General features: G+C 34.1%; 2 protein-coding genes across 3 annotated transcripts; both read left to right on the top strand.

Moving 5' to 3' along the window:
- The first annotated feature begins 1,338 nt into the window (after positions 1 to 1,338).
- On the top strand, positions 1,339 to 5,444 carry LOC112007565 (DEAD-box ATP-dependent RNA helicase 35). Its single transcript, XM_065769157.1, has 3 exons — positions 1,339 to 1,510; positions 2,831 to 3,740; positions 4,356 to 5,444. Exons 2-3 carry the CDS (start codon positions 2,842 to 2,844, stop codon positions 5,218 to 5,220), a joined length of 1,764 nt encoding a protein of 587 aa, XP_065625229.1. The 5' UTR covers positions 1,339 to 1,510; positions 2,831 to 2,841; the 3' UTR covers positions 5,221 to 5,444.
- A 5,741-nt stretch (positions 5,445 to 11,185) lies between these two features.
- On the top strand, positions 11,186 to 21,742 carry LOC112007626 (uncharacterized). 2 transcript variants are annotated; one of them, XM_065769158.1, is made up of 12 exons: positions 11,186 to 11,371; positions 11,506 to 11,644; positions 14,609 to 14,684; positions 15,100 to 15,196; positions 15,870 to 15,972; positions 16,105 to 16,238; positions 17,210 to 17,411; positions 19,048 to 19,202; positions 19,890 to 20,099; positions 20,513 to 20,860; positions 20,944 to 21,070; positions 21,278 to 21,742. In XM_065769158.1, the coding sequence occupies exons 1-12, from the start codon at positions 11,240 to 11,242 to the stop codon at positions 21,427 to 21,429; spliced, it is 1,875 nt and encodes a 624-aa protein (XP_065625230.1). In that variant the 5' UTR covers positions 11,186 to 11,239; the 3' UTR covers positions 21,430 to 21,742. The 2 variants fall into 2 exon arrangements, with proteins under 2 accessions (XP_065625230.1, XP_023895767.2); XM_024039999.2 differs by lacking the exons at positions 11,186 to 11,371; positions 11,506 to 11,644 and adding exons at positions 13,092 to 13,275; positions 13,404 to 13,542.
- Positions 21,743 to 23,313: the final 1,571 nt, after the last annotated feature.

A 23,313-nucleotide genomic window follows, 5' to 3' on the forward strand; every position in this document is an offset into this window, starting at 1 on the left:
TTTTTTAAATAATTAAAACTTATGTTACACTTAACGGAAAATATAGACAGAGAGACTGTTGATGCAAATGGAATATAATTTTAAATGGTAAATTTCAAATTCTAAAATTTTAAAGTGTAAAATTTAAAGTCCCAAACTTAACGGTGTAATTTGCATTTTTACCTAAATTTTAATATATTTATTTTTTTGTTATTTTGATTATAGATCATAATTTTGTGTTCTAATATAGTAAAACTTACACACTGTATGCTTGCAGTGTTGCACAAAATGATTCAATATATGTGTACATTACACTTTGTCAAACTAAAGTGTTTTTGTCCTCTCACATTAATTATTAAAGATATTTGATTTACTTTAAAGTAAAACTCTATTAAAGTTTCAAGTCACTCAACAATTATAAAGAATTTTCTCAAAAAAAAAAATTAAGAAGATAATATTAGTAAAATATTTTATTTAACCTTTAACCTTCACATATAATTTATACTTTTCATTTTTATTTTATTGAAACGATAGTGTTATTTAACCTTTACATATAATTAATACTTTTTTATTCCATTAATTTTTTTTTTTACATAATTAATAGTTTAATACTTTTTAGGGATAAATTGCAAAATACACTAGAGCTGCTTGAATTTTACGTTTGAAGTTAGAGAATTTTAATTTTAACCCTTGAAGTTTCATCCGTTAGCAAAAACACAGTCTTGGTTAGTTTTGGCTTTAAAGTGACACTCACACCACCACGTGTTTATTTTGCCCAAGAAAAAACACAAAATAAAACACAATCAAACCAACGACATCGTTTCACATCACAATTCCCAAACTCAACCACAGGTCCACAGCAAACAAACCCAAAACCCAAAACCCAGATTTTCTCTTCTACTCATCGTGAACTCAAAACCCAGCGGCTTATCGTGAACCCATCAGATCCAAGGCGGTGGTGACGCCGACGGTGAATTTTCTCAAAAAAAAAAAAATTAAGAAGATAATATTAGTAAAATATTTTATTTAACCTTCACATATAATTTATACTTTTCATTTTTATTTTATTGAAACGATAGTGTTATTTAACCTTTACATATAATTAACACTTTTTTTATTCCATTAATTTTTTTTTTTACATAATTAATAGTTTAATACTTTTTAGGGATAAATTGCAAAATACACTAGAGTTGCTTGAATTTTACGCTTGAAGTTAGAGAATTTTAATTTTAACCCTTGAAGTTTCATCCGTTAGCAAAAACACACTTAGCAAAAACACACTCTTGGTTAGTTTTGGCTTTTAAGTGACACTCACACCACCACGTGTTTATTTTGCCCAAGCAAAAACACAAAATAAAACACAATCAAACCAACGACATCGTTTCACATCACAATTCCCAAACTCAACCACAGGTCCACAGCAAACAAACCCAAAACCCAAAACCCAGATTTTCTCTTCTACTCATCGTGAACTCAAAACCCAGCGGCTTATCGTGAACCCATCAGATCCAAGGCGGTGGTGACGCCGACGGTGAGTTCTCTTTTTCTTCTCTTCAACTCTCTTTCGCTTTTTCCTGCCATTACTGGATTTGGGGTGTTTTTTCTGTGTGTTAGTTATGGTTGAAGAGAGTTGAGCTGTGCAGAATTGAGAATTGGGGTTTATAACCTCAACCCAAATCTGGGGTTTTATATTTTTCATTCAAAACTGCAGTTGGGTTTGGGTTCTTGTTTTTGTCTTTGAAGGGGTTGTTGGTTTTTTTGTGTGTTTAGGCTGATATATGGGTTCAGTGGGAAAAGGGGCACGAAAGGTGTTTGTGAAAAGTTCTCTTAGAATTTCAGGAAATTAACACTCGTTTCAAACAAAGACCATGGTGCAACAAATAGTTCATCAAATTGAATGCTTTGTTGCTAGCTTTTATATTTCTTTCAGAACTGCAGTTGGGTACTTGTTTTTGTATATTTTCTCTTTGGATCAAATATCAATTGAAGTTTATCAATCATTCATTCAAAGGATTCTTAGTATTGTTTGGTTGCCCGATTAACTTGTTCTTGCATGCATAGAATCCACTAAAGTTCAATCTTTTGGTTGTCCTATTTTGAAATCATTTGATAGACCTAATTTTTCATGCAACACATTTAAAAACACTTTATTATAATATTTCAGTATACTAGGTACATATGATTTAAGTTGTATATGTATAGTAAATATATTTAGAATTTCGAGTCTCACTTTACTTGGGCTAGCGCCTTTTGTCGCCTCAGGCCTCGAGCAATACAATTCCTTGGCGCCTTAAGGTTGGCTTTCACTTTTGACTACCTTGATTCTAATTAAAATCCAGCCCCTTATTTTAGGCTTTTAGGTTTGGTGTGATTGCCTAGTGTTTTATTATTATATTTCCTGTTCTATCCTGTTTCAGCCCAAAACAACCATAACCTTCAACCCTTAAACATCAATCCTTATTCAAGAACCCTTCAAGAACTCATCAAGAAATCTAGTATAGTGCTGAATTCTTAAAGATCCTGTATCAACTGTGCAAATGTAATTTTTTATTCTAATAAGGGCTTCACGTATAAGGTTGGTTCGGCTCTACTGCCTTTTTTGTATATTTATAGTATATAACAAGTTATTAGTAACATATTCATTTCACTTCTCTAGTCATTCAGTCATAAAACTGATTTAAAATTGGTAAATAAAACTTGTTGCTATAGTTTTACATGCTTAAATAATCGAATATGTAGTCCTTTCTTCTTCTTCTTCTTCTTTTTTTCTTCCAAAAAAAAAAAAAAAAAAAAAAAAATTTGTATCATAAGAATTCAAAATTTTCTTATTTAAAAATTTTTTGTGCAACAGGAACTGATAACATGGAAGAAGAAGATGATTATGTTGAATATATTCCCGTGGCAAAGCGTAGGGCCATGGAAGCACAGAAGATTCTTCAGCGCAAAGGGAAGTCTTCTTCCCTTGAAGAAGAGATGGAGAAATCAAAACTTGCTGAGAACAAACCAAGCCTTCTTGTAAAAGCATCGCAATTGAAGCGAGAGCAACCGGAGATTAGTCCTACTGAGCAGATTGTGCAACAAGAGAAGGAAATGATTGAGCACTTATCAGATCGGAAAACTTTAATGTCTGTTCGTGAATTGGCAAAGGGGATTACTTATACAGAACCTTTGTTGACGGGATGGAAGCCACCTTTGCCTGTTAGAAGGATGTCAAAAAATGAATGTGATGCAATTCGGAAGCAGTGGCACATTATAGTTGATGGTCTAGATATACCCCCACCAATTAAGGATTTTAAGAATATGAGGTTTCCAGAACCAATTTTGAAGATGTTAAAGGCCAAGGGTATTGTACGTCCAACTCCCATTCAGGTGCAAGGTCTTCCTGTGATTTTGTCTGGGAGGGATATGATTGGTATTGCATTCACAGGCTCAGGCAAGACATTGGTTTTTGTGCTGCCAATGATTATGGTAGCACTGCAGGAGGAGATTATTATGCCTATTGTTCCAGGAGAGGGGCCATTTGGTTTGATAATATGCCCGTCAAGAGAGCTTGCGAGGCAGACTTATGAAGTGGTAGAAGAGTTTTTGACTCCCATGAGAGAGGCTGGTTACCCAGAACTGAGACCTTTGCTTTGTATAGGTGGAGTCGATATGAGATCTCAGTTAGAGATTGTGAAGAAAGGTGTTCATATTGTTGTTGCCACTCCTGGAAGGTTGAAGGATATGTTGGCAAAGAAAAAAATGAGCCTTGACAATTGCAGGTAAGTACTATCAATTCCATAATTCTTATAGAACAGTCAATTATTAGGCTGTCCTTCAGAATTTATACTATTATTATATTTATAATTGCTCCCACGTTCACATTGGTAATGGGGTTGTTTGGCCATCATCATGTAACCTATCTGGCAGCAAAGTAGTACGACAACATTATGTTTCAATTTCCTCCTCTTGAAATACCTTTGTAGAAAGTAATTTTTGGTAGAATTATTTTGAATCCACGTTGATATGCTTCATTTTCTTCTCTTTGGAGGCAAAATTTTCTGTTGCCTGGTTGCTTTCCAGAATCATTCAATCTTTGTTTGGATAAAAAATTTTAAATGTTGATAACTGAGTGAGTGATATTTCCTAACAAGTGGTTGATAACTGCTGGTATGTACTGTAACATGATTTTGAAGACCAAGTTACTTTTTAGATTATTTTGAATGCAGTTATATATAAATGTCAACCTTCCAATAAGCTCTAGCTAAAATGGTGTCTCAAACCATTGTTTCTAACTGCGGAGGGTAAAGTTGCGGGTTTAAGATGCATGTGTGTAACTTTTCTATAGTGTCCAGCTTGTTTTTTGAATTATAATATTAACACTACTTTTTCTGCAGGTATCTAACTTTAGATGAGGCGGATAGATTAGTTGATTTGGGCTTCGAAGATGATATAAGAGAAGTATTTGACCATTTTAAAGCTCAACGACAGACTCTCCTATTTTCTGCCACCATGCCCACCAAGATTCAGAACTTTGCCAGAAGTGCTCTGGTAAAACCTGTTACAGTTAATGTGGGAAGGGCAGGAGCGGCAAATCTTGATGTGATTCAGGAAGTAGAATATGTGAAGCAAGAAGCTAAGATCGTTTACCTCCTTGAATGTCTACAGAAAACTCCACCTCCTGTTTTAATATTCTGTGAAAACAAGGCTGATGTGGATGACATTCATGAATACCTACTCCTGAAAGGAGTCGAAGCAGTGGCCATTCATGGAGGCAAAGATCAGGAGGAGAGAGAGTATGCTATTTCATCCTTCAAGGCAGGAAAGAAAGATGTCTTGGTTGCAACTGATGTTGCGTCAAAGGGATTGGATTTTCCCGATATTCAACATGTCATCAATTATGACATGCCAGCTGAAATTGAAAACTATGTTCATAGGATTGGACGAACCGGAAGATGTGGCAAGACTGGCATTGCCACAACGTTTATAAACAAGAATCAAAGTGAGACGACACTTCTTGATCTGAAACATCTCTTGCAAGAAGCGAAGCAGAGGATTCCACCAGTGTTGGCTGAGCTAAATGATCCAATGGAAGATGCGGATTTAGTTGCCAATGCAAGTGGGGTTAAGGGCTGTGCATATTGTGGTGGACTTGGTCACCGTATTAAGGATTGCCCGAAATTGGAACATCAGAAGAGCATGGCTATTTCCAGCTCTAGAAGGGACTACTTTGGGTCTGGTGGTTACAGGGGGGAGATATGATTTTAAATTAACCACTCCTTGTGTACTGATGTTTTACTCAATCGTTAGATACATTGCAATTGTCTCCAGAGATGGTCCTGCTGACTCTTGTTGTTAAGTTGAACATTGTCACTGGAAATGTTCTCATGAACTTTGATGGCGTTGAATCTTTGAATGTATAATATATTGTATGATGACCTGTACTGAAATATATTTGAGGTTAGCAAATTTTGAAAAGTTTGTAACCTATGGTGTAAAACAAGCTTTAAGATTTTTAAGGTTAACCCCACCTTAGAAAAATCAATAACAAATAAAAATTCACCGATAGGTTAATGCCAAATTAGAAACTTCAAAGTTTTTAAGGTGACTCTATCTTAGTAAAATCATTAAAAATAAAATTTCTTGAACTACAACTTTTTCTACAATTATTCTATATGCCAGATTGTGACTAGCTGTTTGTTACTTTTACACAGACGCATCATTTCTCTCTACTACTCACAATCCACCACATAAGATAATTGAATTAAAAATTCAGTGAAAGTTTGTATTCGTCAAATCTCTCTCTTCCTCTCAACAATGCAAACGTATTTTTTATTTTAATTAAAAAAAAAAAACTCACTTTATTTTAACACATTGCTAAAAATTTGTCAAGCATAAAACAAAGTGATTTTTTTAAAGCTTTCTTTGCTGTTGTTATGCTTCCGAATGTACTTCTCAAGGTGCAAACTTTTACAAAGTAGATTGCATCCTACCTCTAAGAGGCAGAATTTTACAAGGAAGTTTCGTGCATGGTTAAGAGAATTTGAAGCTAGTTATCAACCAATAGCCACAAAAAAAAAAAAAAAAAAAGGGTCTTAAGTATTTTTTTTTTCCCTTTCGCTATTCTAATTACTTATTCTTGTGGCAGTCACAGGGGGGGTGTGGGGGAAGATGGAATCATAAAAATGTAGAAAGTACAGAAACCTTGGGCCTATTTAGATTAGCAAAAAATTTAGCAAAAAATTACACCCAAAAAGTCACTTGATAGAACACAAATGTACTAGCCTATTTTTCACTTCCACTTGTCTTAACTATTTTTTTTTTCCCTTTCGCTATTCTAATTACTTATTCTTGTGGCAGTCAATGTAAGGCCAAGCCTACTTTCTTTGACCATCCAAGATGCCACCACCGCTCACTGTCAAATTGTTAATATATTGAAAATTTATCCAGTTCTGAGTGATAAATATGGATGGTTCAGTAGGAGCCTTGAGATACACATTAATCACAAAGGCTATTGGACCCTTGCATCTGCATGGATTCTCAAATTTTACAGTTCACCTTGCATGTTCCCAATGGATCCAAAACCTAACCCTTCTTGTCCATTCACATGCTTCCTTCCATGCCTTAAGAAATGACTTTGTCCATTCACATGCTTTCTTCCATTTCTTAAGAAATGACTGACAAAACGTTCAAAATTTAATATATGGTAAATACTAAAAAGGTTCATACTTCATATTAATACCAAATACATAAAATTTTGTACCGAGCAATTTGTGAATTACCTATGCCACACTCAAGTTTGTTGATGCAAAAAACATATAGAAATCGATTACTAAGTTACTTATGTTAGATTAAATGATTAGATTTACTATTTCTTAATAGTTTCAGTTTTTAGGACAATCTGTAATTTTATATAATGTCAGAGTAAGAGGTCTTGAATTCAATCCCTTATCTCCATCTTACCTCTCATTAGCAAAACTTTCATGCGTTGGGCATCACTTAATAAGGGGATTTCAGATGGTCCATACATGAAGGGAGAGTATTAGATTAAATGATTTAAGCCTTTTTGGACAATTTGTAATTTAACAATTTAAAGAACTTTTTTTTTTCACCCAAATCAGCATGCAGTTTAGTTAAGTTTCAATTTTACACAATCAAACTTCAAACTGTATTTAATTCTTTAATAAGTTGGTTCTATAAGATTTCAAACATGTGGTTTATCATACCAAACTAACAATAGTTAATTATCGTCTGATATTATTTGGTAGGTTTTATTGTTTTACACAATCCCTTGAAGAAAACCATAGACTTCTTAAGTTTCTGGAAGTTGAACCAAATCATGGATATAAGGAGCTGGATTGTATCCTAAACTCTTTTTGGGTTTGCTGGGCATAAGAAATAGTGACTAAAGCCACGGTTGTTAAGGAAATTTGACTAATACTGTAATGTGTTTTTCACATGTTACACCATCTAGAATATTCAAAATCGATTTACTAAAAACACTTGAACTAAGAGTCCTGATACAAACAATGAACAAATCACCGACGTTTTCATATCTTACTATCATAACATTTGAGATTGAGATAGTACTCTACTGAACCCATCCTAACACAAAAATACCGACAAAGATATTAACAAACAAACCCAACCAAAAGTAAGTTTCAAACCATTTCTCTTCTATTTTGATAAGTGTGTTTTGGTGTCATTTCTCTTCTTTCTGTCTTCTTTCTCTCATTTTTTTTTGTTTGTTTCCTCTTTATATATATGCATGGTTTTAAAAATGGTACACTAAAAAAACTGGAAAAGAAATTGATTTCCGATTTTGACAAATTATTTGCCGATTTGGGGTTTTTTACCAAACTGAACTAATGACTGATTCTCAATTGAACTCACCAGTCCGGTCTGATTTTTAAAATTATAAGTGTGTGTTTTTAATAAAAAGTGGGTAATTTTATTGATAAATGTAGTACCTTTTTAGTTTTTTTTTTTTTAATAAAAAAAACTTCCATGCAACAACCTCTCTCTCTCTCTCTCTCTCTCTCTCTCTCTCTATTATTTCATCTTCTTCCCATACTCAAAAATCTCCAAATCCTAAGACAGTCACACCCAAAACTCACCTCTCTTAGTCAACTCCATCTCCTTCACTTTCTTGTTTCTTCTTTAGCAACTCTAACCCAACACCAAAACTCACAAAACGATTCTCACTACCGCACTTCTCCTCCTCTTCATAGTTTTTTTTTTTTTAATAAAAAAAACTTCCATGCAACAACCTCTCTCTCTCTCTCTCTCTCTCTCTCTCTCTCTATTATTTCATCTTCTTCCCATACTCAAAAATCTCCAAATCCTAAGACAGTCACACCCAAAACTCACCTCTCTTAGTCAACTCCATCTCCTTCACTTTCTTGTTTCTTCTTTAGCAACTCTAACCCAACACCAAAACTCACAAAACGATTCTCACTACCGCACTTCTCCTCCTCTTCCTCCACTCTCTTCATTGCCTCCTCCTCCTCCACCCACCACCCATTCTCATAGCCCTAAGCTTCTGCTCTAGCTGTTATCAACTCTCAAGCATTGCACATCAACAAGTACGGATTGTGAAAGAGAGATACACCCCAAGAAGGTAAATGTTGCCGTCTTCAATCGAAAAACAACAATACACACGTACACACATGCTTAGAATAACAAAAGTCGCATCACTTAAATAAGTTTAGGGGATGTCTAGCATGCCATAGAAGTTGGTTTGTTAAGATAAGAGTAATATAATTGATTTTAATTATATTTAGTTCCGTAATTATTATTTTTGGGTATAGAAAATTGACTTATAATTGGATAAGGTATATTCCCTTAAAAAACTAATTTTGAATTTATTTCTATTAGATGCATATTCCAAAAAAATGAATTTTTTTTTTTATTTGACAAAGCATACATAAAAAATAAAAATAAAAACTCAAATAAAAATGGGTTGATGTATAAAATAAATAATCAAATAAAAAATACTCAAAACTCTTATTATAAGTTTATTACAACCCTAATAATAATAATAATAATAATTGTTGGGGGGTAAAAGCCCAGAGCTACTTAATGGGCCCGGGGCGCCCTGTTAAGGACTATTATATTTCCGATGAGCAATAGGTGGTTGGGACGGCCCATATGAAGGCAGGAAGCCCAGAAGTAAAGGGGGAATACCGTCCGAAGAGGTCACTGCTGGTCCAAGGACTTCCTACTCCTCGGCCACACATAGCCTTGATCAAACAAACGTGTGGAAGACTCGAATAACCTTCCTAACAATCTCAATGATAATGATAAGTTCTGAGTAGATCCAGAGATGATCAGAACTAAAGAAAAATATCTAAAGGAAAAGCTGCTACCACCGCATTTAATGCGCTGTAACAGCTTTTCTGGCCGCATTTATGTGGAGAAGACCCCTGAACAGTGCAACCTTAGCTACCGCCACTCACAAAGAACTAAAGTAAACACATGACGTGACATGCACTTGAGTAGATGCGCGGATGAAGAACAGGTGGACGATGGAGATGATAGGAGGGAATGCTATATAAAGAAGAAGGGTCCCTGATAATGAAAAACAGAGAAGAGAGAGAAAAAGGGAGAGAAAAGCTTTACTGTAGCTCTGAATGCTGTAATCACTGCTCACTTAATAAAACATCTCTTCGGACATTCATGCATGGAGTTGTTCAAGCATTAGTTCATGTTATCATCACTGCACGTAACCTAGCCAACTATTCTGTGCTTCATAACCAGCCCAGCTCTTTTACCCACTTTCTACAAATTCATTATTCTGGGTTCGTTGGGCCTTTAACCCATATCCTTTGGGTTGAGCTACAAAAACAGACCCTACAATAATAATAATAAAAAGGGATGAGATTATTTGAAGTAATATTATATCGTTCACTAATTTTTTTATTGGATATGAATTTTAACAAATCCATCATTAGATTAGATATTCTTCTTCAATTAAATGTTTAAATTAGTTTTCTATACTGCTATTTAAAGGGCCTGTCTTGTTTGGGATCCTCATTTTTTTAGTTCAAAAATGTCCCTACACCCCTATTGTTTAAGTAGAAACAAAACTAAATGATAACATGGTAAAAATACATCTCTAACTCTTACTAAAACATTACCTACAAAATATGGTCACTCTCATGCTAATTTTCAAATTACTTTAGCCACTTATAAATTAGATTTTCTAAATAAAAATTATATATAAAAAATAAAGACACGAATTTTTTTTTTTTACTATAAAATAGGAACATTAAGCCCAAGCCCAACGTTTTCACTTTTGTTTTTCTTTTCCTATTTTTCGCCCCTTTATCCCTTTTATCAAGACTTAAATCTCTCTCTCTCTCTCTCTGGTTTCCTTTCTACTAAATTCTAATCTCACTTTTATTTTTTGGCTTTTGTTTTTTTTTTTTTTAAATCTCTTTTTCTTTATCTTTAAATTATTAAAAAAAGGTGATTTTTAATGTACTCCATTTTTTTTTCTTTTTAATGATTTACTTATTTATTTATGTTGGTGTTTGAATTGTTTTCTCTTCACATCTGTTTGTACTACTTTTTTTTTTCTTTTTTCATTTTAATGAATGTATTTTCTATGTTCAAAATAAAAATCACAATACGTGTAGTTTAATTGGATTAAAGAGAGAAACGTCTCAAATTGAGATAAATAGAAAATTATGACACTAAACCCAAAAAAAGTCTCATCGCACATGTGAAGCACGTGTGATGAGACTGGTTGTATTTTAAAACTGTGCATAAAAGATGTGTTTTTACTTTTTAGATCAAATGCTAAATATTATCCAAATTGGTACAAAATTTGTTTAAAACATAAAAAACATGTAGTTTAATATAACAAAAAAAAAACACACACACACACACACAATTTTTGTTTGTTTATTATTATTTTTTTTAATGTGGCAAACTAATTGGTGAATAAAAAATAGCGAACCCATGTAAAAGTGGGGAAATTATTGTATATTCTCGGAGTACTATAAATGTATATTCCTTTCTTTTACATAAATGATAAGTCTCACTAATTAAATTTATAATAAAACTTACCATTCAAATGAAAAATAAGAAAGTACGCATTTATAATTATCCAAGAATAACTAATAAATAATTTTCCGTAAAAGTGAGAGAAGAGAGTTGAGAGCTGGTTACTTTGTTTGCAGTAAAAAGTAAAAACTCATTTTATTTATTAGCACCGAAACGCAAGTCTGCAACAGCAACAGTACTAAAAAAAAAAAACAGAAGATACTCTCTCGCTATGTTCGGTGTTGGTGCAGCAGCTCCCACCTCCACCGCCACGTCAGCAATCACCGCCGCCCCCACCACCACCACTGCTCACACTCGCCTCCACAGTATCAGCGCTACCTCTTCTTCTAATCCTTTTATTTCGGTACTGGCTTTCATTTCAACTTCCCAAAATAACCATCAATTTCCACTCCATATTCTGTACTGTAGTTCATAACTTTTTGGTAATATTCTTGACACTTCAATGCCATTTTTGTTGTTGTTGTTGTTGTGTTTCAGGCTTTAATTGGGTGCGGTCGGGTTCAGTTTTGTTCCTTGCGCTTGAACTGTGGTGGTCCAATCAAAGCAATGTCTGACACTAACACTAGCACTGATACTATCTCGGTGCCCAACAGTTCTTCTCACTCCTCTGCTTCTGGTTATTCTCTCAATCCTTTCTTCAATTCCGTGTATAAAGAAATGTCTTTTTGTTTTTTTTGTTTTGTTTTGTAAAATTGTGAATTTTAGATATTATCATTATTTTTTTGTTTTATTGGTGAAAATGAAATAATGATATTAAAAAAAGAGCCTTTACCAACTGGGGAGTCTGAATTTGTGTTCTATTACTTGAAATGAAAAATGGGTATGTCTTGTTTTTACCATGAAGTTTGTATTTTGGTTGTTTAGTCCCTGATAAATTTAAGTGGTCAATTTTAGTCCCTTTTTTTATATATTTAGAAATATCTTAGAATCTTTATAGAATAATCATCACAGACATTACGTCAAGGAGTTACATCAGCTGCTAATGTAGGCCCAAAAGCTGAAGGAAGATCCTCCAACCAAACCGAGATACCAACATGGTACCTCAGAAACGAAGCCAACTTATAAGCAATAGAATTAGCAACAGAGCATACATAGGAAAAGAACAAATTTGGAACTTAAAGTAATCATTTTAAGTCCATAACGTGTCTGATGAAATAATGGTGTGTTAGTATTTTTTTTTACTCTCTCTGGTTTCCTTTCTACTAAATTCTAATCTCACTTTTATTTTTTGGCTTTTGTTTTTTTTTTTTTTAAATCTCTTTTTCTTTATCTTTAAATTATTAAAAAAAGGTGATTTTTAATGTACTCCATTTTTTTTTCTTTTTAATGATTTACTTATTTATTTATGTTGGTGTTTGAATTGTTTTCTCTTCACATCTGTTTGTACTACTTCTTTTTTTTTTTTTTTCTTTTTTCATTTTAATGAATGTATTTTCTATGTTCAAAATAAAAATCACAATACGTGTAGTTTAATTGGATTAAAGAGAGAAACGTCTCAAATTGAGATAAATAGAAAATTATGACACTAAACCCAAAAAAAGTCTCATCACACATGTGAAGCACGTGTGATGAGACTAGTTGTATTTTAAAACTATGCATAAAATATGTGTTTTTACTTTTTAGATCAAATGCTAAATATTATCCAAATTGATACAAAATTTGTTTAAAAACATAAAAAAAAAAAAAATCATGTAGTTTAATATAACCAAAAAAAAACACACACACACAAAATTTTTGTTTGTTTATTTGTTTTTTTTTTTTTATGTGTCAAACTAATTGGTGAATAAAAAATAGCGAATCTATGTAAAAGTGGGGAAATTATTGTGTATTCCTGAAGTACTATAAATATATATTCCCTTTTTTTACATGAATGATAAGTCTCACTAATTAAATTTATAATAAAACCTACCATTCAAATGAAAAATAAGAAAATATGCATTTATAATTACCCAAAAGTAACTAATAAATAATTTTCCGTAAAAGTGAGAGAAGAGAGTTGAGAGCTGGTTACTTTATTTGCAGTAAAAAGAAAAAACTCATCTTATTTATTAGCACCGAAACGCAAGTCTGCAACAACAACAGTACTAAAAAAAAAACAAAAGATACTCCCTCGCTATGTTCGGTGTTGGTGCAGCAGCTCCCACCTCCACCGCCACGTCAGCAATCACCGCCGCCCCCACCACCACCACCGCTCACACTCGTCTCCACAGTATCAGCGCTACCTCTTCTTCTAATCCTTTTATTTCGGTACTGACTTTCATTTCAACTTCCCAAAATAACCATCAATTTCCACTCCATATTCTGTACTGTAGTTCATAACTTTTTGGTAATATTCTTGACACTTCAATGCCATTTTTGTTGTTGTTGTGTTTCAGGCTTTAATTGGGTGCGGTCGGGTTCAGTTTTGTTCCTTGCGCTTGAACTGTGGTGGTCCAATCAAAGCCATGGCTGACACTAACACTAGCACTGATACTATCTCGGTGCCCAACAGTGCTTCTCACTCCTCTGCTTCTGGTTATTCTCTCATTCCTTTCTTCAATTCCGTGTATAAAGAAATGTCTTTTTGTTTTTTTGTTTTGTTTTGTAAAATTGTGAATTTTAGATATTATCATTATTTTTTGTTTTATTGGTGAAAATGAAATAATGATATTAAAAAAAGAGCCTTTACCAACTGGGGAGTCTGAATTTGTGTTCTATTACTTGAAATGAAAAATGGGTATGTCTTGTTTTTACCATGAAGTTTGTATTTTGGTTGTTTAGTCCCTGATAAATTTAAGTGGTCAATTTTAGTCCTTTTTTTATATATTTAGAAATATCTTAGAATCTTTATAGAATAATCATCACAGACATTACGTCAAGGAGTTACATCAGCTGCTAATGTAGGCCCAAAAGCTGAAGGAAGATCCTCCAACCAAACCGAGATACCAACATGGTACCTCAGAAACAAAGCCAACTTATAAGCAATAGAATTAGCAACAGAGCATACATAGGAAAAGAACAAATTTGGAACTTAAAGTAATCATTTTAAGTCCATAACGTGTCTGATGAAATAATGGTGTGTTCGTATTTTATTTATTTATTTTTTGTTTTAGTGGTGAAAATGAAATAATGATATTTAAAAAAAAAAAAAAAAAGGAGTCTTTATCAACTGGGGAGTCTGAACTTGTGTTCTATTCCTTAGGATGAGAAATGGGTGTGTGATGGTTTTAATGAAGTTTGCATTTTAGTTTAATTTTTTTTGAGTTGTCCTTTTGCATATTGTTTAATGAATAATTATGTTGATAACAAAGGACAAGCTATGATTTTGGTATTTGGAATTATGTGTCTGAGTTTAGTTACGTCTTTCAATATTTCAAATGATTCAATTTAGTTTTGAGGTTTTATCCTTACTTATACTATAAAATACTAGAGAATTTGAAGGAGGCATGTTTTGTATGATTTTGGTGGCATTTTTTTAATCGAAGTGGGGTTAGGGACTAAAGTGCTGGCTTGACCAAATAAAAATATTAACAATCATAATTTTTTTTTTCTTTGGATGAGTAAATAATATCTTTGGTTTATTGTTATTGGTTTGTTTCAGGACACAAACAAGCACTAATATCGTTGTCAGACAAGAAAGATCTGGCTTTTCTTGGAAAAGGGCTCCAAGAACTGGGGTAAGGTTTTTGTACTTATACTTTGCTGGTTTGAGCACAAGTGCTTTCTAGTCTATTGTTCCTAGTCATTAGATATCAATGTTTTAGAAGCTATTTTAATGATAAGTCTTTGATTTTGGTGGTAAGTCTGTTGCCTTGAATGTAAGATTTTAAAAAATCAAATAACTATTTCCCTGTTTTGATCTTTTTGATATTATACGCACTTGTTTTAGATTTCTTATTTGAAGTAATTTATCCTATTTATTAAAGATTTGAGTTTTGGAAGCTCTTGTTGGGATATGTTGATCATCTTTGTATATGTAGTCAATTTCATGAAACCTTGTTTGAATTAGTGTTCAAAGCCCTATAAAAAAAAGGCCAGAAATATTAGTGTTCAAAGTGGTCGATTACTCTTGTGATGTCTTGTGAACTATAGCTACACGATTGTTTCAACTGGAGGAACAGCATCGACTTTGGAAAGTGCTGGGGTATCTGTTACTAAAGTGGAACAGCTTACTAGTTTTCCAGAAATGGTGAGTATCTGTTCTAGCTTGTGTTTCTTTTTAATTGTTTAATTTCCTTTATGTAATGCACCAAGTCATTGTTACTTTGTTCTTAAGAATATGCTTCTTTATGGAAGATCTTAATGTCATGGACATGGAATGTATGTGAGGATTCTGATGTGTTTTGTTGTCTGGAGTTGCTATGTGTCATGCAGATTTTTATCATATCTCTGGAATTCAATAGTTATTTTGATATCTTCAAATGTAAGATTGTTTTGTTCTTGACCAATTATGAATGCCCTCTGCTTCGACTGTAAGGGGCATTTCATTTTTAACTATTACTGTGTATATGGTCAGTTCTGCAGGCACATATTATTAAGCTGTTTCAGGGTTAGATTGAATCAACTTATTTTACCTTGAAATTGATCTACAATCATGCTTGTATTTCTGATAAACTGGTGCAACTGCAAGTCACCACAGTTTCTGTGATCAATGGGAATTAGTCTCCTGCTGTTGGTTGTTGTCTTGCCATCAGTTCACCATTGACTGTTCAAATTGATTCTTCAGATTTTGTTTATGTTGTCTTGTTTGGATGTTCCCCTTTTGTAAAAAGTATATTTATATATGAATGGTTTGATATAGAAGGAGAAATTTCATGTTGAAGATTTTTCATAAAATTGATTCTTCAGATTTTCTTGTACAGCTTGATGGCCGCGTAAAAACTCTACACCCTAGCATACATGGGGGTATTCTTGCTAGGAGAGACCAAAAGCATCACATGGATGACCTCAATAAACATGGAATTGGTTAGTTCAGATGGGAAACTGCTATTCCTTCACCATTCCAGCTATCTCATTGTCTTTTTTTTTTTTTTTGGCATAATGTTGCTTTGTGTGAATTTGCTATATAGTTGCCTGACTAAGACAGTTCCTTTGCAGCTACATTTGATGTTGTTGTGGTGAACTTGTATCCCTTCTATAATAAAGTTACTTCAACTGGAGGAATTGAGTTCGAGGATGGAATTGAAAATATTGATATTGGTGGTCCTGCAATGATCAGGGCTGCTGCAAAGGTTAGTTGTATTTGAATCATTCACTGACATTTTATAGGAAAAATAAATCTGGGGTTCATATATCTATAATTGGTTTCTCTGTGGACTTGGCACATGTACACCATGATTTATGCATAGTTTTTTCCTGGAATTAAATATTTTGTCAACTCTTCTTATGTTTTAAAATTGTCTAACTTGTCACCATATTATTGCCAAAATCACTAACTAGGTGAAGGTTATTTGCTGAATCTTTAGCCACCAATATTGCTTTTGGCAATGGTCACAAACCAGACAGGGTTTTAATTTTTAAGAAACATGAAGTGTGACCGTACAAACCCTGATGTTTTTAGATGTTTCCTTTGCTTTGCTTGTAAATGCTTAAAAATATTATAATAATGTTCATAAAATAAATTCATTTGAATTGAATTAGCAATATTCAATATCGTCATTTGAGATGTAATTTTTATTTTATTTTTTTGATAATTAATGGAAAAATTTATTAGAAAGAGAAACAACCCCAGTACACCAGCGGTCTACTAAGGGAGAAGTACAATCAATTCAAAATACACAGTGCTCTAACAAATTTAAGAGAAAAAAACAAGGCAAAGAAAGAAAAGTAGCTTTCCTATCCAACAAAGTGCAAAGGAAGAAGGCTTTAATTTCAAGGATATTCTGTTCACATCCCTCGAAACTTCTCAAATTCTGCCATTTGAGTTGTAATTAGGTTATGGAGATGTTGTGGGATGATAATGTCTAATATCATAAGGAGTTTTCCATACATGTTTTTTTTTCAGCTCCCTGTTGATGCATAAGCCATGGTTTTTTTTGGGTGGTCCACTTCTGGGCAAAAGCCTATATTCTTCTCTTGGAAGCACAATGCAAAATGCAACATAAATATAATAGATAGATTAGTATTCATCATCATTTTGATTAAGGCCAAATATTAATATTCTTTTTAATTGCTTTAATATCAACCGACTATTATTGAACAGAACAACAAGGATGTGTTGGTGGTTGTGGATCCACAAGATTATCCTCTGCTCCTAGAATTTCTTAAAGGAGGCGGGGATGATCAACTCTTCCGTAGAAGGCTTGCTTGGAAGGCATTTCAACATGTTGCTTCTTATGATTCAGCAGTTGCTGAGTGGCTTTGGAAGCAGACTTCAGGAATTTCTACATCTTCTGCCAATGATGGTAAGCAAGTTAATTTTATCCTCCCCCCACCCCCAAAAAAAAAAAATACACACACACACACGATAATGTGCACCAACCTACTCCATAAGGCACGCTAAAACTTATTCCTCCACTGGGAAGAGATATAATTAAAAGATGAATCCTCCCACAACCTGAGAGGTTAGGTTTCCCAAAAGAGACATAAATTACATTACATATATGAAAGATATGTCCCAAAGTAATAGAGATGCCAATAAATAACTCACATTCCTTTTAGTGTCATTGGAAGTAACTGCTACATTCATCCATGATTGGTAGACCGAGCATTCATGGCTTTCTCCTTTGTTTATTTGAGATCTTGTACTAGAATTCAATTTCCTACCATTTTCCACCCTTCAAGACACCCCCTTCAGATTTTGTGCTTTCTTATTCAATGTTTCTGTTTGTGTCTCTTGAGGTTCTCTTTCCATACACCATACAAATGGTCTCTCACTGTCGAGGGGATATGTATACATTTTAATCTGCTGCGTAACCAAGACTTCTTTTTTGATAAGCACGTAACCAAGACTTAGTTTCAACAATTAGTGATATCTTTGTCTGCCTGAATCTCAAGACAAATCCTAGCAAAGTTAAGAGATGTCGTTTATATAACCAATACCTTAGAAAATAACACCAATGGAACATTACAAAGCTTTTAGCCCATACAGGAATTTTCTGTGAAGCTAATCTTCCTAAGAAGCAAACTGAGTTACCATTTCTCATTGACAAACAGCTTCCCACTATCTAATTAAGGTCCCTCACTAAGTATTCTCTCTAGTGCCCATTCATCTCTAGATTTAATAATATAGAACCCCTTAATTAATCATGATGACATCCACACCATCATTTTGCCAATGAGCTTTAGCTCAAATGACACTTCCTCCATAAAAATGGGATGAAGAGTAAGGGCATGGATTTAAAACCCATGGAGTGCTAACTTATCATTAAAAAACAAAGACATCCAAACCATCATTTCCCCAAATATTTGTTACCCGGTTCTTAACTAGGAAAAATGAAATAGTCAAGGAATTACTCTGTGACGGCATTTTCCCAATGCCTGTAAACCTTGGTATACATTTCCAAGGGCTCATTTAGATCACATCCTTGATTTCCACATCATCATGTTTTTGAGTGCTTTGCTTCTGCTTGTCTCTGTTGTGGTGATACCACTTATAGAACACCACACTGGTTCTTACTATTCTCTAGCATATCAGTCTCTAATGGAGGAAACTCCAAATGGTCATTCAAATTTGAGACAGTAGCTTCTTTCTTGACATTAGCTGGCTGCTTTCTGATAAGTCATATTCAATACTTCTCGCACTGTGTTTGGTCTACGCACACCATCGCTAATTAGGCATGTCAAAAGCATGTGGGAATATATCAATCTCATATAAAGTCATCTGTTATATTGAAATATTCTCCTGAAGCACCAGTTTGATTCTAGAATGATAGAAAGGTATTATTTTGAAAATTATCTTGGCTGATTTTAAAAAAGCATCACAAAGTATATATTTTAAAAATATCTAAGAAAGCAGAATGCTGTAAATTTATTATGTTGTTTTTCCAAACTGCCTCTGACTTGGGTATATAGATGACAAGGTTCTTTATTTGTTTCAAGATAAATTCCCTCCCAGCTTAACTGTGCCACTAGAGCGCGTAAGTTCTCTTCGGTATGGTGAAAATCCTCATCAAAAAGCTGCATTTTATGTTGACAAGAGGCTTGCAGAGGTTAATGCTGGTGGTATTGCAACCGCTATTCAACACCATGGGAAGGTGAGAAATACATACTATTGTGTTCATCTATTCACTATTATAAAAAAAATTTACGATATTTAATATGTAAATTTATTTTGTGTGTTTGTCTTAGTCTCTACCTCTCTAATATGATAATGATAAAAGAAAACCTCTACTTCTATAGTGAAGATGTAGATTAAAATTGGGTTTGAATAGGTGACAACAATATTCTCATCTGTGTCTAGTGTCATTACTGTTATCTTCAGCAATGACATTAAAGGGTAAGTGGGTTCAGTAGTGATGTTGGCACTTTCATTAAAAGATTCCTGCTGTGAATAGTTTCATACTTACATTACCTTTTGTGTACCTGATCTTTTTCTCAAGAGTTGAGCATTGTATATTAATCTTCATTATTTTTATGACTTGGATTTTGTTTCCTATTGATGAGATTGGCAGTGATATGGTAAATGCATATCACTAGAAGATCGTGTATGAATGTCTGTGCAAGTACATGTACATTTATCATAGTAGCTCTGTCGTTAGGGTTCTTTTAACATTTCCGTGTAATTGGTATAATTCAGATTTTAATTTCTTTATTATTTTTTTTTTCAAGCTTTTATGTAGAGGATTATCTGAAACCATCAGTCTGCAGAAATCACTTTTTTTATGGTATAAATATCTGTTGAACCAAGCATGTGCTTACAGCCTTTTTCTTTTGTGGTGCAGTCAATGTCTTACAATAACTATTTAGATGCTGATGCAGCTTGGAATTGTGTGTCAGAGTTTAAAAACCCTACCTGTGTAGTTGTAAAGCATACAAATCCCTGTGGGGTAGCTTCACGTGATGATATCTTTGAAGCATACAGGCTTGCTGTAAAAGCAGATCCAGTGAGCGCATTTGGCGGCATTGTAGCCTTCAATGTTGAAATTGATGAGGTAAGTTTGTCATTGTAAGTTTTGGGTCTAGCATGGATTTCTTTTCCTTGCATATCTTGTGAGCTTTCCTATTATATTGAAGTGCATTAAAGCATGAGGTGGCATTGATGATATATAACCAAGAAGTAGGGCCAACATTCTATCACTTTTCTTTCATCTTATATGATATATTATTAGCAAGATTTGAAAATTGAATATTAGTCATATCCAAGGTCCCCAACCCAAGCCTACTGTGCTCCTTTATCATGTGATCTGAGGCCCTGGGGCCAAATCATATTCTCTTCTCTCATAAGATTGAATCACTTCTCCATTCATTAAGATGTGACAATTAGATTGCTAATGCAGCCAATTTTGGAAGCCGGAAATAAAGAGGAGCTAAACCCTCTTTACTATTTATTTTTCTGTACTTGTAGGATCTTGCAAAGGAAATCCGAGAGTTTAGGAGCCCCACAGATGGTGAGACTCGGATGTTTTATGAGATTGTGGTTGCACCCAAGTATACAGAGAAAGGGCTTGAAATCCTACAGAAAAAATCCAAGTCTCTAAGGATCCTCGAAGCACAAAAAAATGAAAAAGGAAAGCTTTCACTCAGACAAGTTGGTGGTGGGTGGTTAGCTCAGGATTCAGATGACTTGACCCCCCAGGATATCCAATTTAACGTGGTCTCTGAGAAGGCTCCACAAGAAAGTGAGCTTCATGATGCAGAGTTTGCATGGTTATGCGTCAAGCATGTCAAAAGTAACGCCATTGTAATAGCAAAGGTTGGAATTTTTATGCTTTCTTAGTTTATGCACCAATGGATCTGGCTGGGACTCGGTTCTGACTCTTCTTGTCCTTTGAGCAGAATAACTGTATGTTGGGCATGGGAAGTGGGCAGCCAAACCGTGTAGAGAGTTTGAGAATAGCATTGAAGAAAGCTGGGGATGAGGTCAAAGGGGCAGCTTTGGCTAGCGACGCCTTTTTTCCATTTGGTAATTACTACCTGATTTACACTAAATTGCTAGTGTATTCCTGCACCAGTGGATTCTTGTGTGTTTGGATGAATCTCTTTTCCGCTCAGCTTATTCTGATTATTGTGCAAAAGCTCAGTAGTACTTTGAAAAAAGTGAAGCTTTAAAAAGTTGTGTATATCTTTTATATCTATCTTTTAATGTGGGTGCTGCTTGTTTTGTGAACAGCCTGGAAAGACGCAGTGGAAATAGCATGTGAGAATGGAGTTAGCATTATTGCTGAGCCTGGCGGGAGCATCAGAGATGCGGATGCCATAGACTGCTGTAACAAGTATGGTGTATCGCTCCTCTTCACCAATGTGAGGCACTTCAGGCATTGATGATTGTTAGCATTTGTGTGTCTTTTTCATTTGGTTTCATCCGAGCACCATGGTTTGGAAATTTTGGTAATCTCTTTCAGTAGGTAGACGTTCCCTTTTGAGTCATAATGTTATGCAATCAAGGGATTTGAAGAACAATTGGTAGTATAAATTGTTTGATAAGGATTCAACAAATGATTTGAGATTTGGGGATTTTGATCTATCAAAAATGCTTGTGATGTTATGGATTTGAAATAAGCATCAAATCCATATATTAATACAGCCCAAACCTATTCTCAAATATCATATATTGGAAAAAAATCCCTTGTCCAAATGAACCATTAGTGTATCTGATCTGTGATCACATTAGCTTTGTGATGGGCAAATCAATGTATTCTGAGATTTTATTTTTCTTTCTAAAATCTTTAACTGGGAACAGGTCCAGTTTCTTGAGAGAGAGAGAGAGAGAGAGAGAGAGAGAGAGAGTGAAAAAAGAAAAACAAAAAGAGACATTTCAAAGGAGTCATAACAAAGTAAAAAGAAATGAAGAATCAATAAGATGAGGATCCTAAGACAAATGAAGCCCCAATTTTAGGCCAGGAAAAAAAAAAAGGCCATATTGGCTGGCTCTAACTCCCAAATTTTGTAGACTCGGGCCCAAAGTAGTGGGAGGTGATTGTCAGTTATCACTTGGTGACAATAAGGCCTCGTATGGATTTTGCAAAACTAAGATAACAAAATTGAGTTTTGTTAACCCATAATCCAAAATCTGTGGGGCCTACATATATAAACATTGTTTGAATGATTTTAGGTCAGTTAACTCAGATAACAAAACTGAGTTTTTTGAGATATGGGTTACCAATTTCGGAAATAGCCCAACCATGTTTTCAAGTTATGGGATTGTTAACTCAATGGCAATTTTTGTAATTTTTCAGCACAATTGAGTCCCACAGCAGTGTGTAGTTCCATCACTGCAGGCTAAGAAGCTCCAATGGATATTTTCTCATAACTTTCCTAACTACCCATGCTAGCTTGCACTTCATCTCACTTTCTCTTTTCCTTCTCCCAAACTCACAGCACACTTCAACCACTGAAATAAGCTCCAGAAAACACTGATCAGCACAAGGCCGAGCTCCAGCAAGTCAGCTTTGTTCACTGATTCCGCTTTTTGGTGAGACCCAAATTTAGCCCCTCCATTTGTTTACATGGCCGAAGCTGTTGGGTTTTATTTTGATATTTTTTGTTTTTTCCATGTTTCCCCATTTTTATTTTCCTCCATTTTTTTGTGTTGTGTTTACTGAGACCTTGGCTCACTTGGCTGGGAATGCAACCAAAGGAAAATTTTACAATTTCTTAAAAATTGGCATGAAAATCATTTCAAGAAGTATAAAATCTCAAAGATCATAGTTCATGTCAATCAATAGCATACCAGCTTGCTTTATAAAATCTAAAGCTCATTTTTCTTAAACTAATGAAGCTCATTCAATTTCTTAATATCATTTGATTTTTTTGTGGGGAGGGTGTGAAGAGAAGAGGTATTACGCGCGGGTATTTACTTGGTTGTTGTAGAACATAGCAATGCAATCAAAGCTATGTGGGACCTAGACAATGACAGAAAGTTCGGATTTAAATTTGAGTTAACTGTGAGAACAAGCTGCCAAACGAGCATATTAGTGAGTTTTGAGTTTTATTGAGTTAGAATTGTGAGATATTAGGATATGAGTTTAAGTGAGGAGATTTGAGTTAAAAGTGTTGGGCTATGAGTTATTGACAAGCCAAACAGGGCCTTAATACACCCCTAAAGGATTTTGCATTATTTTTGTTCTCTATAATGTCATGAGATTTATGACAATAAGTTCAACATTTCTAACCTTTATTTTGGGACCATTAGATTTCTCTCTATAG

Source organism: Quercus suber, unplaced genomic scaffold, assembly GCF_002906115.3.
Source record: "Quercus suber isolate HL8 unplaced genomic scaffold, Cork oak 2.0 scaffold_1068, whole genome shotgun sequence".
Taxonomy (NCBI): domain Eukaryota; kingdom Viridiplantae; phylum Streptophyta; class Magnoliopsida; order Fagales; family Fagaceae; genus Quercus; species Quercus suber.

What these genes read in the sequence shown, in the direction of transcription:
- LOC112007626 (XM_065769158.1), top strand. Translation starts at nt 11,240, where the DNA reads ATGTTCGGTGTTGGTGCAGCAGCTCCCACCTCCACCGCCACGTCAGCA. An exon ending in TGATCAGGGCTGCTGCAAAG is followed by an intron (nt 16,239 to 17,209) that starts GTTAGTTGTATT and finishes ATTATTGAACAG; the next exon opens with AACAACAAGGATGTGTTGGT. An exon ending in TCAATGTTGAAATTGATGAG is followed by an intron (nt 20,100 to 20,512) that starts GTAAGTTTGTCA and finishes CTGTACTTGTAG; the next exon opens with GATCTTGCAAAGGAAATCCG.
- LOC112007565 (XM_065769157.1), top strand. Translation starts at nt 2,842, where the DNA reads ATGGAAGAAGAAGATGATTATGTTGAATATATTCCCGTGGCAAAGCGT. An exon ending in ATGAGCCTTGACAATTGCAG is followed by an intron (nt 3,741 to 4,355) that starts GTAAGTACTATC and finishes CTTTTTCTGCAG; the next exon opens with GTATCTAACTTTAGATGAGG.